The sequence below is a fragment of the Gigantopelta aegis genome, chromosome 8, assembly GCF_016097555.1.
Source record: "Gigantopelta aegis isolate Gae_Host chromosome 8, Gae_host_genome, whole genome shotgun sequence".
NCBI classification, from domain to species: domain Eukaryota; kingdom Metazoa; phylum Mollusca; class Gastropoda; order Neomphalida; family Peltospiridae; genus Gigantopelta; species Gigantopelta aegis.
The window spans coordinates 41,016,156-41,034,700 of NC_054706.1; the positions used below are offsets into that span (position 1 = coordinate 41,016,156).

At 37.7% G+C, this 18,545-nt stretch overlaps 1 protein-coding gene across 1 annotated transcript in view; it reads right to left on the bottom strand.

Annotated features, from left to right (window-relative positions):
* Nucleotides 1-18,545, bottom strand: part of LOC121379997 (EF-hand calcium-binding domain-containing protein 6-like) — a 53,154-nt gene that overhangs the window by 17,133 nt on the left and 17,476 nt on the right. Inside the window, exons 2-9 of the mRNA XM_041508705.1 lie at nt 16,900-16,997; nt 11,554-11,651; nt 7,608-7,865; nt 6,199-6,336; nt 5,642-5,754; nt 3,336-3,472; nt 2,698-2,894; nt 1,241-1,348 (exon numbers count right to left, since the gene is read on the bottom strand). Coding sequence (XP_041364639.1) covers nt 1,241-1,348; nt 2,698-2,894; nt 3,336-3,472; nt 5,642-5,754; nt 6,199-6,336; nt 7,608-7,865; nt 11,554-11,651; nt 16,900-16,997 — 1,147 coding nt within the window. The remainder of the gene's footprint in view (nt 1-1,240; nt 1,349-2,697; nt 2,895-3,335; nt 3,473-5,641; nt 5,755-6,198; nt 6,337-7,607; nt 7,866-11,553; nt 11,652-16,899; nt 16,998-18,545) is intronic.

Consider the following 18,545-nt stretch of genomic DNA (forward strand, 5'->3'; position numbering starts at 1 on the left):
AAGAATGTGACAGCAATGTTACGATTTAGTGTTCCAGTAACAAACAAAAAAGAATATTGCCACAGTGTATACACAACGTAAACACAAACTAAGTGTTCAATTTCAAATCACACCCTTCGCACGTGCAACGTCACGTCACGTGCACGTGCGTTGCGATCAAAACAATCGGTGACGGGGTTTTTCATGCTTTTTGAGTGGGAACATTAATGCACATTGTGCACTTATTTTGAATTTTATATCTCATTTCCTTCTATAATTATTGATATTTGAAATGGAATATCCCCTAATTATTTTTAACAGTATAATAACATAGTTTTGACAGTATTGTATTTGAGAAAAACGAGAGCCACAATAACTATTGATCTATAAAGTTCTATAAATCAGGTATAATTGACCATTTCTTCAAGAAAACATCCACTGAAATCTCATAATGACAAGCCCAGTCCAAAACGGTAGTAATAAGCGGAGCGGATAATTTGGTCATGCTCATACACCACGAAGGTTTCGACCATGTCTGCCCCAGGTCCCGTCTCTGGATAGCCAGGGGCCTGACCCGGGACAGACTAAGGTAGTAATGAAAGGAACTGGCATGTTCCCAGACAACGAGTCGTCCGATATGATGAAAAGGTAACTGTCGCCAATTCCAATTTAATATAGCCACTAAAGGATGCCAGAACATCTGGTAGACGGAAAGCCTTTCTAAAGATACATCAAATATAATTTGCATTTTATCAGTGTTCTTTATTATTTCAGGGTTTGTTCAGTTAATTTCTCTGTGTAGTTTTATTGTTTACTAATGCACAGGTAATTGCTCAGCTGACGGCGCACATTCCTTTTTAATGAGGAGTTTTGCATATCATGTGTTAATAGGAGTGATAATCCACCAGAAGGCAGAGTAGGAAGGACGTGTTTTGGAGAGTTTTAATCCTTTTATAGACAAAGGAAATGACAGTGACTAATGATAGCAGTTACAGATGTGTCAAAATATCCCTTCTGCAGATACGATTGTGATTACAATGACTGGTTTTACATCCCAACTAAGGTGAACTTTACAGTTAGCACCTAACTTTTAAAATACAGAGAAAGAGTTTGTGAAGTATGAAGACTATTACTTGAAGTTTCCAAAAAGAGCCATGAGTTTACAGAGAATAGGTTTATAAAATGTAAAGACTAGTACTTGAATGTTCCAAGAAGAGCCAGCATTTTATAGAGTAGGTTTGTGAAATATAAAGATGATTACTTGAATGTTCCAAGAAGAGCCAGGAAGTCTCTCTGAAACATGTTCATGAGCTGGGACTCAATGGCAGTGATCGACGTGCCATCTTCAATTACATCCGGTCTGTTATACCTGAAAGTAACAAAGTATGTTTTTATTTATAGTTATTCTGAGGAAAACTGCCAATATTATTAACTAAATCAACCTATACCTAATAATTCTGCTTCGACTGCCAAAGACTGGCATATTTGGACGACGAAAACAGAATGACCCATTTGGGCAAACAAAATTCATTTTTGATTTTCTGTAACCCATATTGTTCAAAACTGATCTAAAACGATGCTTACAGATGGCCGTTATCAGGTTGAACTGTTTCTGTAAAGTGGTTACAACAGTGTTACATTGTGGTGCATGCAAACTGAATAGTAACATAAAACATTATCTTAAAACATTATCTATAAATGTTAGTACAACCAAGAACACACAGATGTACAGGAATTAATAATCTATGCCAGAAACTGTAAGTTTCGATCAAAACTTTTCGATCAAAACTATCGTCTATTGCCTTCTTTCGGTTAGGGATATGTTACAGTGAATGCGTCGACTGCGTGCAAAAGTAGTATACACGTTATTGAAGATTTCTGATATCGTTGATTTGTGCGTGGGGAAATATTGGTAAAAAAATAGGTGAAAACAAGAAAAGAAAGTAAGATTGAATTTACTCCACTCGTAAACATGGTACAATTCTTAATACTATTTTTTATGATTTTGCAAAGACTGTAATTTGAAAGAAATCTTTATTTTAAAATTAATTGTTGTCATTATCTGTACTGCTCTCTAGTTATTGATGTCACACGATTATCACGGCATCTGCTGACAAACCTCTTCACAGATATTTGTCAAAAATATATGTTCATTGTGCGTTTTAACATAAAACTCTTTTTTGATGTCTGTTTATATATTTATTAAAATATGGAATGCATCTTGTATTTTTAACCAAACAATTTTACCATTATAGTCATTCATTTTCTCAATTTACTTACAATTTCAAGACGTCAGAATTGATATATTCGTTTTCCAAAAATGTTGTCTGTTAACATTTATTCTCGAGGACTTTATACATTATTATAAGTACATGTTTTGCTGAACATACATATTTTTTGTGGTTTTTTTAATTCTGAAAATTTGTTTTGGAAACTTTTGGTTGCAAACAATACCACTAAAGGTTTCACCCACAGAAACGGGTGTCGTAGTCGATAATGTTTATTTATTAATGTGTAGTCTATTACGTATTTAGAGCGTACTTACATGTATAACATAGCTACCTAGTAAAAATAACAAACTCATTTATACTTCACTTTTTTCCAGGTCAAACTACTCGATGACATCTCAACACTAAAACTCTATCTTTGTCTCACCCATCTATATTATTGATTGTTATCTGTCTATGTATCCATATGATTTGTACTGTTCTAACATACCTGTGACGTGGGTCTGTCAGTATTTGGTGTACCATCCCAGATTCACTCCGGTCCTGGAAGCGGTGCAAAAACTCCCGATAGGGGACGCCCTTACCCATGGCGTGTATACTACAACGTGATAGAAATGTCCCTAGCAAAGACTTCTCCAACTTCAGACCAAATCTTCCCAGAACCTCAATAAATTCATCAAAACTGACCTGTCAACATAAAATCACTACAGTAATCATATTTATAACAGTAATAATGATGATTATGTTAATGATGATAATGAAGAAGAAACATTTCAAACCAATAATAAGTGAAGTAAAAGTAATCACATGTAAAATAAAAATTTAAAACTTTCTTTTTAAAATATCATGAATGTTCCACATTTCTGGCACCAAAGTAATATTCAAATCAGTCTTAAAAGGTCTGCTTATGGAAGCTATATATCATTCCTTGAACTGCCTTGCGGTGTGAGCTATTTTGGGTGGTGGCGTCAGGAGGCGGATCACACTTAACACTTAATATTATAATATTTTGCTTCTAGCATGAAGTCTCTTATTGTTTCGTTTATTTTCATTATTATAGAATACACATTTAAGCACTATGACTGGTTCATTCGGTTAGTACATATTTGAAAAGAACGTTTGGCTTACAATTCCTTTCATTTCTGAATCTTTCTTTTCAAATTCTGCCTTCATGTTGAAGAATCCCTCTCTGAACTTCTCCTTTAGCCATATCTCTATATCAATTTGATTCTGTCTCTCCTTCTCTTTCCGCCGCGGACTCCGACCTGCAGTTAAAACAAGAAAGTATTAACGAGGTTGTCCCTGCCATTGTAACATGTCAATGAATACTGTTTGTATAATTTCGTGTTTATATATAACTATGTATCATTAAAGATACTGTTCTACATTTGATATCAATGTAAAAATGTTTCCGACCAACAGTCCTTTAACGAATAAAAGTACAGATTAAATAAATTTTCTTGTTTTGAATATCTACATAATGCAGTGTATTTTTGATCAACCTAAACTTTGTAGTTGCCCAAACGGACTTTACGTCACATTGATTTTGTATACATTAGGAAATAAAACGACATGTCAGATAGTACAAGCATTAGGACAACGAGAAACGCATGGGATGTACACACATTGCTATTCTAAACACAACGTGTCAGATAGTACAAGCATTAGTACAACGAGAAACGCATGGGATGTACACACATTGCTATTCTAAACACAACGTGTCAGATAGTACAAGCATTAGGACAACGAGAAACGCATGGGATGTACACACATTGCTATTCTAAACACAACGTGTCAGATAGTACAAGCATTAGGACAACGAGAAACGCATGGGATGTACACACATTGCTATTCTAAACACAACGTGTCAGATAGTAGCATTAGGACAACGAGAAACGCATGGGATGTGCACACATTGCTATTCTAAACACAACGTGTCAGATAGTACAAGCATTAGTACAACGAGAAACGCATGGGATGTACACACATTGCTATTCTAAACACAACGTGTCAGATAACGCAGGACAACGGGATGTACACACATTGCTATTCTAAACACAACGTGTCAGATAGTACAAGCATTAGGACAACGAGAAACGCATGGGATGTGCACACATTGCTATTCTAAACACAACGTGTCAGATAGTACAAGCATTAGGACAACGAGAAACGCATGGGATGTGCACACATTGCTATTCTAAACACAACGTGTCAGATAGTACAAGCATTAGGACAACGAGAAACGCATGGGATGTACACACATTGCTATTCTAAACACAACGTGTCAGATAGTACAAGCATTAGGACAACGAGAAACGCATGGGATGTGCACACATTGCTATTCTAAACACAACGTGTCAGATAGTACAAGCATTAGTACAACGAGAAACGCATGGGATGTGCACACATTGCTATTCTAAACACAACGTGTCAGATAGTACAAGCATTAGTACAACGAGAAACGCATGGGATGTACACACATTGCTATTCTAAACACAACGTGTCAGATAGTACAAGCATTAGTACAACGAGAAACGCATGGGATGTACACACATTGCTATTCTAAACACAACGTGTCAGATAGTACAAGCATTAGTACAACGAGAAACGCATTGGATGTACACACATTGCTATTCTAAACACAAAATTCTTTATTTGTCTAATTTTGTGGTTAAAAAGGCTCTTGTCGAAAACATCGTATGATTGGTAACAAAGTCAGGACAGTGACTTTGATGATACTCATTTATATAAAGAAATTATACAAACAGAATGTATGTACATGTTTTTGAGAAAATGAAACGAAAGGTATATCTGACGACACATCAGCACATGTTAAACCACAGCTAACTGGTGACTAACATACGGTTAGTTCGATACAAAATCTTAGTCGACAGAGAGGAAACTCGATACTGTCTCTTGTACTACTCTACCAAAAAAAGCAGCATAGGATCTTTTATATGTGCATTATGAGAAAAGAATCAAATGAATACGCAAAATAATAAGTGGCGTGTCCTGTATGTGGGCACTATCCCATGAAGTTATATTGTTTAAACAAAGTGATTCTGTTTCATTCAACAAACATATAATACCTATCATTTGTAATACTTTAAAAGTTAATATCATTGGAAATTTAAAGTTCAAAAGTAAGACTATTTACTGTGTATGCAGTAAAATAATATTTCTATTCTGTTGTAGCCAGTATATTTCAATGTATGCTTCAATGATACCGAGCCAGTTCAAACTAATAATATTACTCTGATCTTTCAGATCCAGACCAGCATAGAAATTTTAAATAATATATAAATGCCAAACTAGTATGCAACTTATAATTCAGGATTCTATGTACGAAGTTTCACAATATCATCAATGTCAGCAGCACTGCTAGAAATTGGAAAGTTAAACCTATAAACACGAAAGTATTTTAACATTTTAACCTTCTCTTACTGGCGACGATCTTTCCATTTCGAGTGATCCGTTCCTCCATTCTATACCCAGTTCTTTGAGAAAGCGAGATCCACGAATGACTCCCTCTCCATTTGGATCATATCTAAAAGATAAACAAGTCCAAACTATTCAACTCGTGAGAAGACTGAAAACAGTCGACTGAAATGAGTGTGCTGATCAAAATTGTAAACCAGCCACAATGTGATACATAAAGGTGGGAATGTTATTATTTATTAATGATTTTCTCCACAAGGAGTTAAGACTCCTGTCTAGTGATGGTCGATGGTGACCGACGTTACAACCTCTCATTCCCTCGTAAGTTAACGACCCATTTGAAACACAAGACTTCATTCATATATTTCAGAAACACTTTTGTAAATCTCCAATTCCTTTGTGAATTAACGGCTTCTACATTTGAAAAATTCTTCATCCATATAAGATCATGAATATACTTTACGAATACAATATTCCCCAGTTTGCAATACAAAATACTATCTAAATATGTCAGTGAAATAGTGAGATGGCAAAAGACACGGGGTAAACATACCTCTTCCAGAGTTCTTCAAACTCAGAATCGCTCATGAAATACAACATTTTGTTGAGCAGTTGTTTCAATTCTGGCTTTAAGATTCGACCAGTTCCGCCAGGGTTCATTTGGGGAAACATGTCGGCAACATCCAGGAACCTAATTCAGATTGGTTTTAATTAATCTTACTTTTACAGCTTATTCTTTCAGGATAGTTTTTACATATATCATTTAAATAACACATAATTTAGTAAACATGTAACCACATAGCTAACTTATTAATTTAATAAATAAACGATGTAAATACATTTCGTCAATAATTGCAGATTTGACTTGCCAAAATATTTTAATGTTACCACACTATTGCGAATCAACTTACATGGCTTCATCACTGTATTGTTAATTGGAACTATATGAAGATTTCCGACCAGGGCTGACAAACACTTCACGATTTCTGACAAAATAGTACATTGCGGTGGGAACAATAGAAAAATTGTAAAAAAGTGTAATATTTACTTCAAACATATTCCGTTTTTCTTGTTGGAGAACGACCTACATAAGTCTGTTGTATTAATTAATTCATCATTATTATTATTATTTTACAGACCCCTAGTTGTTTTCAGCTAGCTTCGATCCTGATTTCTGAATGACTGAAGAGCAGACATGAAGTATTCTGTTAGGGGCGGGATCGCCAGATGTATTAGGGTCGTATGCCCCCCCCCCCCCTCCCCCCCCCCCCACCCCCCCCCCCCCCCCCCCCCCCCCCCCCACCCCCCCCCCCCCCCCCCCCCCCCCCCCCCCCCCCCCCCCCCCCCACCCCCCCCCCCCCCACCCCCCCCCCCCCCCCCCCCCCCCCCCCCCCTCGCCCCCCACCCCCCCCCCCCCCCCCCCCCCCCCCCCCCCCCCCCCCCCCCCGGCGGACCTATTGAGAGTTTTTCTGTCCCAAACAGCATAAGCGTACGAGAGAGTGCTGGAGCAAGATCTGAAATTCAGGCAAACATTATACAGATATTAGGTCAAAATGTGTTAACCTGAGACCGTTTTACCATGTATTTCCATCATTCTACCTTCAACAATAGTTATAATCTATGTAAAAATGCGTAGTGATTTGTTTCCAACCTTATATAGCTGTTTAAAAGGAATGATAATATGAATTAATGTTGTTATTCAGATGCGTGTATTTTTCAGTCTGCGCCCCCCCCCCCCCCCCCCCCCTACAAAAACGGGAGCCCGTAGTCTATTCCACTATAACTGGTATATCAAAGACTGGTATCTGTAAACCGTGAGAAGGTGCATATGAAATATTGCTTCCTGCTAATGGAAAAATGCAGAAGACTATATATCGCAATCATCAAATGTTTAACATCCAATAACCGACGATTAATTCACCAATGTGCACTAGTGGAGTCGTTAAACAGTTTTGTCACTACCTCTGTTTTGCCCTTTCCTTGAGCTGTAAGTGGACCTCGTTCGCATTCATGGTAATCCGGTCATTACAGCCCGGTCTGTTGACTGGATCCATCCACTGCGGGTAGTTGGCGTCGGGGATGTGTCGATAGTTGGTGAAGAACTCGGAGAACGAGATGATCTGACGTTCTCTGAAACCCACGCGATCCATCAGGCGGGTGAACTGACACTGGGTCATAGGACGACCGAGGATCATCGTCAAGATTCTTGCAAATGCTTCCCTAGGATTAAACATTAAAGTTCACAATACAGGAAGCCGCGTAAAAAAACCCACACAAAAACAAAACAAACACTAGTACTATAAGGATGATGACGATGATGTTGTTGATGATGATAAAGAGAATTTTTAAAATGAAAGATGCGTCATCATGTTCTCTTGTAATAGTCCGCAGACATTTTCATATAATCTATATTTACTCAAATATGTAATACTACAGCTTATATGTGCATAAATAATAATTCACAACAAATGAACCCTGGTCTAGTGTGGCTTCAAATATATTTGTACCTTAAAGGCATACTGTCACGGATTTAAGGACCTTATTTCTCTAAAAATGGATAAAAATTACATTAATTGTTGGCAACCAAATCTAGCTATTGCATCACCTTAACTGAACCATGATGGAGTGAACCATTGCCATAATTCAATTATTTTTAGAAAATATTAATAAATGGAGTATGGTGGTTATGAAAATGGTTGAATAAAGTACATTTAGGGACAAATCAAATTATTTTTGTTCAGGTAATACTTTGTTAGACCATTAAATAGGTCAGTGGTCTGTGACAATATGCCTTTAATCTTGCCCGTTGCTGTTAGGGTCTCTACAAGTACTCGAGTAATCGAACACGGGACGAGTCTAGCAAGACTGGAGTCCGTCCACAGGACTCGAGTACCCGTACAAGTGAGACAGTGTAGAGCATTAATTTCAGCAGCAACTAATCAGCAATACAAGTTACACAATAATCGTATGATCATGTGCTAGTTTCTCTTTTTAATCTGGCTGTCCACCCGTCACAATACTGAACGTATCAACCGGTTCCTAAATGCATCATTTCGAATGTTCAGCGCTGGGATTAAGATGCATATTTTTACTTTATTCTTTAGTCTCATTATCATCTAGTGTAAGGAAGGAAGGAAGGAAATGTTTTATTTAACGACGCACTCACCACGTTTTATTTACGGTTATATGGCGTCAGACATATGGTTAAGGACCACACAGATATAGAGAGAGGAAACCCGCTGTCGCCACTTAATGGGCTACTCTTTTTGATTAGCAGCAAGGGATCTTTTATATGTACCATCCTACAGACAGGGTAGTACATACCACGGCATTTGTTAACCATTTGTGGAGCTCTGGCTGAAACGAGAAATAGCTTAATGGGGCCACCGACGGGTATCGATCCTAAACCGACCGCGCATCAATCGAGTTTGACCCTCGAGTACTCGAGTCCAATATTTTGGACTCGTGGAGGCCCTAGTTGATGTGTGCAAAGTCAGTTAACTGGTGATATTTTTTGTATTCAAATTCAGCTAGTACACTAGTACATGTACAGTCGAGACTGGTCTGACGACAACCTGTATATAACAGCCACCTGATCAATACAGCGCCATAAGTTCCCCCTACTGCATTTCCTTCTTTAGGGGCGGGAAGTAGCTCAGTGGTACAACGCTCGCCTGATGCGCAATCGATTTAGGATCGGTTCCCGTCGGTGGGCCCATTGGGCTATTTCTCATTCCAGCCTGTGCTCCACAACTGGTGTACCAAGGGCCGTGGTATGTACTATCCTATCTGTGGGATGGTGCACATAAAAAATACCTTGCTGCTAATCGAAAAGATTAGCCCATGAAGTGGCGACAGAGGGTTTCCTCTCTCAATATCTGTGTGGTCCTTAACCATAACTCCGACGCCATATAACCGTAAATAAAATGTGTTGAGTGCGTCATTAAATAAAACATTTTCTTCCTTCCTTCCTTGTTTATTTTACTTACATAATATAACAGCCAACTTTTCAACGCGGCCGGCGGCTTCTATTTGTTTTGTTTTGGGGGTTTTGGTGTGTGTTTTCTTTTTACTAACATTAAAAGGTTGAACCCGCTATAACGTCTACAAAATACATTGATCACAAGATATATACTAGAAGGTGTTATGTACATGTTTTGGCCTGTCCCAATCACAATATAACGTCATTGTTTTACTCAAGTTGAAACTGAACAGGTACATGGTCCAGTGTATTATTAATCGTATTTGCTTGCATCTTACGTCTGTGATGTTGTTGGTCATTTGCAAGGCAACTTATCATTGGTTGAAGTAAAGTTAGCACCAAATTTACATATATATATATATATATATATATATATATATATATATATATATATATATATATATGTACGACTCATCACCAATGAAAGGTAGTGTATTCCAAAGGGTGTGATTGCTACTAAAGTACGGTCGGAAAATAGAATAAAACTGATTTTCGTCGATTATTTCTTACATATTAAACAAACACGTAAATATTTTGTAAACATCAATTTAATGATAGTCTATCTAATTAGCATTTAATTGTTTGGACTCTCATTGATGTACATGGTGGTGTTTACTCTTGAAATTAAAAGAAACGTGTCAGTAAACAGGTGATTTGTGCACTTTATTGGAACAGACTATTATTATTATTTAAAGACCGGTATTAAAGGTGTTATCTCAAAGTTGCATAATGACAGCTATTGCAAATATTTGTTTTTGTTAAATTTTGCTTTAACATTTAAAGACTACACCTTTAAATATATACCCATAAGTGATTATAGGAAAAAAAATTATCTACTAGTAAAAAATATTTTTTTATTGGAGAATCTTTATCACACATAGGCGCTCACATATAACCATAGGCCCTAATATAGCACCTTTAAGAGGTTACAAGATTGTGTAAATTTCTAATGTACTTATATTGAATTTATATTCACTGAAAATGCTGGTCATAATTAATAATTTATGCTGTAATTCAAAATAATCAGTTAACTTGCAGTTTTAAATAAACGTTTGTTTACGGATAAATGAAACTGACACATATCGATCAAAATGTGTTATAGTCTGTTCCAGTAAAGGTCATAAATCACCTGTTTACCGACATCTTTATTTTAATTTCAAGAGTAAACACTACCTTATACATTGAGAGCCCAAACATGTAAATGCTAAATTAGGTAGAGTATCATTAAATACATATTGACAAAATATTTACTTGTCAGTTTAATATGAAAGAAATAATTGACGAAAATAATTTTTATTGATTCCTACACACATGGGAAAACTTGCCCTTTTGTTTATGTATAATGATTTTTTACCTGCAACTTTCTGCGACTAATTTAATAGGTGACAGAATACAGTGGAATGTAATCAAAGATTCATGTAGGCCTAAATTCATGTGACTTTCAACAAAACGTGTTCAATTTATGCTTCCAATAACATTTTTATGTAGTAAAAATTATTTGGTGTTTTATTTTTCTCTCAATTTTTTTATATTTTTGTGACGACTGTTGGTACTTATATTCATTCCAGTTTAGTACTAGTTTTCATAGTAAACAATTTTATGTGGTTTTAGTTACCTGTATTTAACAGCCATCCATAACGGCCACGTTTGCCAGGTCCCTTAAGTGGCTGTTATATACAGGTTCGACTGCAGTTACATTTGCTGAAAAACATACTAAACGAAAAGCCCGAAGCAGTTCTGTTTCTTAATACACATGATGTAAATGTGAGAGGAGTTGGCCCAGCACTAAACGTTTTAAAAAGTAGTTAAATGCACGTAAAATTAAACGGAAATATCGTCGATGATATTTAACTCTGAATATATCTGACGTTGAACGAATTTCGCCACCAAACTAGATATGACAATGACAACAAATCGACAAGTTACCTGGAGACGTTGCCTCTCCCTTCAGGGTCATTATCCTTGAACCGTTTTCGGACTTCATAAAAACTTGTTTTCACCTTCTCCTTCAACAATGCTTCGATCTGAAAAACAGTTTTTAAATTCATGGAAGCACACAGTCGTGACCTTTCCAAAACTTCTTTTGGACTCTGTCTTGTGCAGAAATATGAGTTTGAATGTGTAAAATCAATAGTTTAGCCGTTCATACTGTGCTTCACTGCTAAGACTGTAAGTGGCGAGTTAACGCTTTGTGAAAAATCACTTTGTGCCTTTTATTCATTAGGTAAAGGCTTTATTCAGACTTTGTGTCTCAAGGTTAGCGTTTGAAGAAGATAGTCCATTGGTATACCACTATATTATTGTGATGCTTATCTAAAATACCACACTAAACATTAACTCGGTCTATAACCGATTGTCACTTACTGGCTTTTGCATTAGCAGGGCAGTGTATATGTGTAGATGGACCAGGAAAATGAGCATTTTCACATTCTATATCCCCCTTCTTGGTCCATTCCTTGACGTGGTGAGAGGGCTTGTATGTCTTAATGACCCGGAGAGCTAAAGAGTTATGGCTCCTGCTAGGGATACTCAAGCTGGATTGGTTGATGGGTAGACCATTTCTTGACGTGGTGAGGGGGCTTGTATGTCTTAATGACCCGAGAGCTAAGGAGCCATGGCTCCTGCTAGGGATACCCAAACTGGATTGGTCGATGGGTAGACCATTTCTTGACGTGGTGAGGGGGCTTGTATGTCTTAATGACCCGAGAGCTAAGGAGACATGGGTCCTGCTAGGGATACTCAAGCTGGATTGGTCGATGGGTAGAACTGTACTGAACTGTACTAAGGGTAAGGTAAACTAACAGAATGCTCGAGTGCTCAAGTCAAGGCGTATTCTAATCACAAACCATGCATATTATACAGCTATTATAACTACACATTCTATATAACTAAAATAAATGGTATTTACAGGGTGTTTTTCGGTATCGTCAGTATCATATATTAGGAATAAAAATTGTATTATGCGAGCCTCTGGCGAGCATTATACATTTTCTTTATTCCTAATATATGATATTGACGATACTAAAACACACGAGGGTAATAATCTCTTTATCATATAATCTCAAGCTTAGTACAACGTGTTTTTGCAACTTTAATAGCCCTTGTCAGAAATGACGCAGTAAGCTAAATATAGTAACAGACGTAAAGTTAGTATACGCATGCGTATGCCCAAACCGGAATAGGAGTGAAAACTAACGTCTTTATCTGTTGTAAACAACGGGAAATAAATTATATTAATGGTAATTGCGTCACTGCTTTTGTGAATTCTCTTACAACCAGTGTAACTGAGGGCTACAAGCATGATGAAAAAGCATGTAGATTTTAAATAAAAAGGCAAAAGAGAAAGAAAGTTTTGTTTGTTTGTTTTTTTGGTTCCACACATATTTCGAGTGATATTTATAGGAGGGGTCGAGTCATGTTTCCCCGGAAAATGTATTGAAAACAGACCCCCAAAACCCACTCCCTGCACAAACGACTGAACTATGGTAGGCCTATAGGCTATAGTCGCTGAACTGAGAAAACGTGAAGTCTGCAGAGTGTTTTGCCATTTTCAGGTTTCCATTTAAGCAGAAGCAGAAATCTATTAGGGTGTATTTGTGATGTTAAAACCTCATATAAGCCTAGGCAATGGAAAACAAGAAAAATGTAAAATGCACACCGTAGGAACGATGTACGGAAGGAGTTAATTGCACACCAGGAAGTTTCGTTGACTTTCATACCGAAAATCGCATCTTTTTTTCTTTTGCCATTCACGAACAGCATGAATAAACGGCACTGGTTCAGTGTCCACCGTAGCACTTCAGCTCTGTTTCACAACAAAAGCCACATGATGCCATTCATAACTTCTAAAATTGAATACATAACCTTTTACGTAGATGATCACTGAATCTTCATGTAAAATATTTAAACTTTCTGTTTAGTATTAATTGCACAATCCGCTTCGAAAGACGAGTATAGTGAAGGAAGGAAATGTTTTATTTAACGACGCACTCAACACATTTTATTTACGGTTATATGGCTTCAGACATATGGTTAAGGACCACACAAATATACAGAGAGAGGAAACCCGCTGTCGCCACTTTATGGGCTACTCTTTTCGATTAGCAGCAAGGGATCTTTTATATGCAGCATCCCACAGACAGGATAGTACATACCACGGCCTTTGTTACACCAATCGTGGTGCACTGGCTGGAACGAGAAATAGCCCAATGGGGCCACCGACGGGGATCGATCCTAAACCGACCGCGCATCAAGTGAGCGCTTTATCACTGGGCTACATCCCGCTCCGAGCATAGTAAATACACCAGTGTACGACGCGCACCCGCCCGTGTGTACGACGCGCACCCGCCCGTGTGTACGACGCGCACCCGCCCGTGTGTACGACGCGCACCCACCCGTGTATACAACGCGCACCCATTTGCCAATTTTCAATGTGTACGAATTGCGCCCCATAACCTTTTGGTTGTCTCGTTACATCGTGTTCTTTTTATGAATTATTTTTCTTTTGATAACTACATTTCTATCCAAATTAGCCATCAGATACTATATACATGTCACTGCTGAACTGTGTGTGTGTGTGTGTGTGTGTGTGTGTGTGTGTGTGTGTGTGTGTGTGTGTACAAACCCAGACATTTTCATATTTATTTTATTCATGTTATCAATAGCATAAACATGAAAAGTTTACAATTATTATTTGTATGAAATTATGGAAAATGTAAATTGTTTCGCTACAAAAGATACCTTAAGGATCATGTGGAAAGTATGCACGCACTCTAGTTTAATTATGTGAATGTGGAGCACGGTACAAATGCCGTTCTTCCTTGAATAAACACACAGATACAAGATGCTTGGCGCAGTGATTACGTTGCTTTATATTTGGTTTTGCTGTATTTCATAGTCGATCTGATATTTCACTGTTGTAGTATCTGTTTCAAGCCATCATGTTCACATGTTTTTATATTTAATAGAAAACATAGATCTTTGTTTTTAAGTGCACGGGCTGATGCCATACTGTTTTCCATGTCATTTTAACTGAATATCAGTTCTTACACAAAAATGTTTTACTATTTTGTTGTTTAAAAAGTGTCCACAATCAGTACATCTTTGTTCACCTAGAAAGTAACCACATTTTGTAGAAGAAAATATTGTCAGGCATAATTTTAGTTTGATTACTTATTTTTTACATTAAACGAGATTAAATATTGTTTTATTTATAAGTTTACTCGATGCCTAATCTAATATGGGGTAGGATCTTCGTATCTAGAGGCGACGCCACACAATACGAGTGTCTCGTATGAGAATACTCACGAGAATAACCGATTGACAAGACAAACAGTACGATTTCATTGGTTGCTATATAATCGGTTATTTTTATAGCTATTAAACATACGCGGCGGTGGGCCCATTGGGCTATTTCTGGCTCCAGCCAGTGCACCACGACTGGTATATCAAAGTCCGTGATATGTACTACCCTGCCTGTGGGATGGTGCATATAAAAGATACCTTGCTGCTAATCGAAAGGAGTAGCCCATGACAGAGTTTGCAGTGAAATGCTGAATTTTCTGGCACAGTCATGACCGTTGCAACTGAAATACATTTGCCCTCTGCTTCGATCCTCACTAAGGAATACAATTATAGGTTTTTCTACATACGTCAACTTTTTTGAAATCTTACAAAGGTTTTACTTTAGTATTGTTGATAATTTTGAAGATGGATTGCCTGAACAGTGTTTTATTAAGCTTGTATTTGACTAATTATAATATTTACAACCATATGGTTCCATGATAATGGTGTCCCGAAAGAAATATTTAAAACAGAGTATTAAAACTATCCATTAGACGGTATGTGTGGTGTTAATTGATGGGTGCACGTCGGACACGGGCTGGAAATCATACACTAGTCAACAACCCATTTTATTAATGCAATATTTCAGTTAATATTGGCGGTAAGAGTACAGAAGTTTACATGCTTAATCTAAATAGACTATATGTTGTATCCTATATGTCAAGTTAAGTATATGTTTTCATATTTTGCAGTATTTATCTATCATTACTGAAGAAAGCAAAACGATCACGATTTCGGTGGCCCAAGTATTAACTTATTTACTTCGCATACAATATCATCTTATATCTTTCTTCTACAGCGTAAAATTTCAAATACATTAGTTTCTTATGTTTTAAGATATTTACAAAAGTGAAAAAATGGAGCTTACCCAAGCAAAAAAACGTGTGCAATTAATTCCTGCCGTACACCGTTCCTACGGTGTGAAATGAGTACAACCACATATTTAAAAAACAAACAAAAACAACAACAAACCTGTTTGTCTATCAGAACCACTAGCCCAAGTGCTCTGACGATAAGTGAGCTAGACGGACATTTAGACAGTTATAACGCCCTGTAACCGTCAATGCCAATGCCAATGTCAATGCCAATGCCAAAGGAGTTAACGTGCACATTCAGAGCAAGCTGTTGTAGCGCACGCCTGGACAGGAAACCGAAAGGATGGGGGTGAAGGAGGGACCGCCTGTACTGGCAGGTGCAAGGGAGCACCAGCAGTCCAACAGAGATTGGTAACAGGCGGGAGGTGATATAGTGCTATGTAATTTGGAATGTCAAAGAGAATTGGTGCGCATTTTAATGAAGGAAATTTGGCGCAATTTTGATGGCCGTTCAAATGCGAATGGTAGAGAGCTACGTATAGGTTTAGATTTTTAGTAGGCCGAGAGTAGCTCGTATCTAACCTTCAGAGACCAATCTCTATAAATTATGTGCAAGCTCTCCCTACCAAACGGTAGTCAAAGAATGAATGGCTGACTGGAATAGTGTAGAACCAGTATAGTGGCTTCTCTCCTACTAACAACTAACCATTAACCACTGCCCCGGACAGATAAACACAGCTGAGGTGTATGTTCAGGAAAGCATACATTTAGATAAATAAGCGCGATTATAAATCGCTTTGATTTTAAGTCTGTACTCCTGTGGTTTTGAAATTATGGACTACATTTTAATGTGTGATGTAAATGAACACTAACAACTTGTTAGTAGGAGAGAAGCTAGTATACTGGTTCTGCAGTTGCCCACTGAGCCGTTATAATATACGGCTTTAAAACGGGTGGCTTAATTTACCACTATACCATCTTAATTATAATTATAAATATAGACTTGTGGTGTGTTCAGGAAGGTGAGCGCTTGCCAATAATAACATTCATTTAATGTTAGGCGTAAAAACAGTCTAGCAAGCTGTACATCGTGAACGCTGCACTTGTTACTCACTTCGTCTATCTCAATCCTAGCCTGTGTCGATGGTCTTGACAGGCGACTGGATGCTCGACTCGAGACATCTTGTCTGTCAGCAGTTGCTGCACGGTTACCTGCAACGTCAAACAAATTACATACAATATTTAAACCGCTGTCCTTAGTATGATACAAAGCGAAGGTACCATTCAAATTGTCCGCAAGACCAGCTCGGCCTCCCGAATGCGCTTTAGAGCGATTTTTTTTTTAAAAGAAGAAAACATATGGCAATTTAAGCAAAATGTTATAACGGTACAATAGCGCAATAACTTAAAGTATTTTACTGTGCGAGTTATCGGCTTTAAAAAACCCCAAAACAATCTGTCATTAAAAAGCACTCCGATTTATATAAAAATATATATATTTAATATGTAACTAGAGTCGCTAAAATGTCTCTACTGGTCAACATCATCTTAACCATTTTTTTTTTTTTTTTACAAACGTTTACTTTCATTGATTGATTGATATATTTATTACAAATTGCAGTCGCCATTATTATACAATTTAATGTTTGGCCTCGTAAGTTGGATAACTTGTGCCCAATTCGCGCGCGCGCGCGCGCGTGTGTGTGTGTGTGTGTGTGTGTGTGTGTGTGTGTGTGTGTTATAATATTATGCCATAAAATATGTTTTCAATCAACAAACGTCAAAAACTCAGAATAGTCACAACAATAGTTCTACTCGTTTCAGTGTATGGGCAATTTTTTATTATTAATATTTCTTTATCGACGTTCGTGTAGTAGGTCTTTCTAAGCAAAATATGATAACGTCAACCTCAAACCAAGGTTGTGAACACAGGAAACACCAATCAGTTACGACAGGCAAATAGGCGATGTGTTAGGCCCATTTTGTCGCCGGGCCCATTTATATAAACGACTGTCTGTCTGCTTTATGTATCTTTGTCCTTTCTGGGGCGGTATTTAGCTCAGTCGCCTGGGGTGCTCGCCTGGGGTGCTTGGGTCGCAGGATCGAACTTCCTCGGTGAACTTGGCATTCATTGGGGTTTTTCCGTTCCAACCAGTGTCCCACAACTGGTATACCAGAGGACCTCAATAAAACTCACCCCTTTCACTAAAATAATGGTGTTTTAAACCCCGGAGTGACATTAGGGGTTATGTAAAAAAAATATCAATCGTCGTTTCTCTGTCATTATTGACCTACAGCTATCAAATTTGACACACAAACCTCCCATGGGATGAGGAATCTTATTTAGTCCCCTACCGGAGAGGACTATAGTTTTCATCTCCGTCATTCTGTCTGCCTGTCATTCTCTCTCTCTCTCTCTCTCTCTCTCTCTCTCTCTCTCTCTCTCTCTCTCTCTCTCTCAAGTGAGGGTAGATATATCATCCTCGATGAACAATTCTAGTGTCGAAATGATTAAACACCAAAGTGTCGTAATGACGTTTGCCGATGTGTCATAAAACAAAGATTCCTACCCTGTGTGTATGTGTGCCTTTGTCTCTACGTATGTGTGTATATGTATGCAGTGTTCTAGCTAGCAATAAATAGAGGGGCGCTGCGCCCTGCCCCCGTTTTTTGCTGCCCTGCCGTGTTTGTTTCTGCATCGCCCCATATTATCGCCGCCCTGCCCTAATTTATTGTCAAACAAAAATACCAAATCTTGCT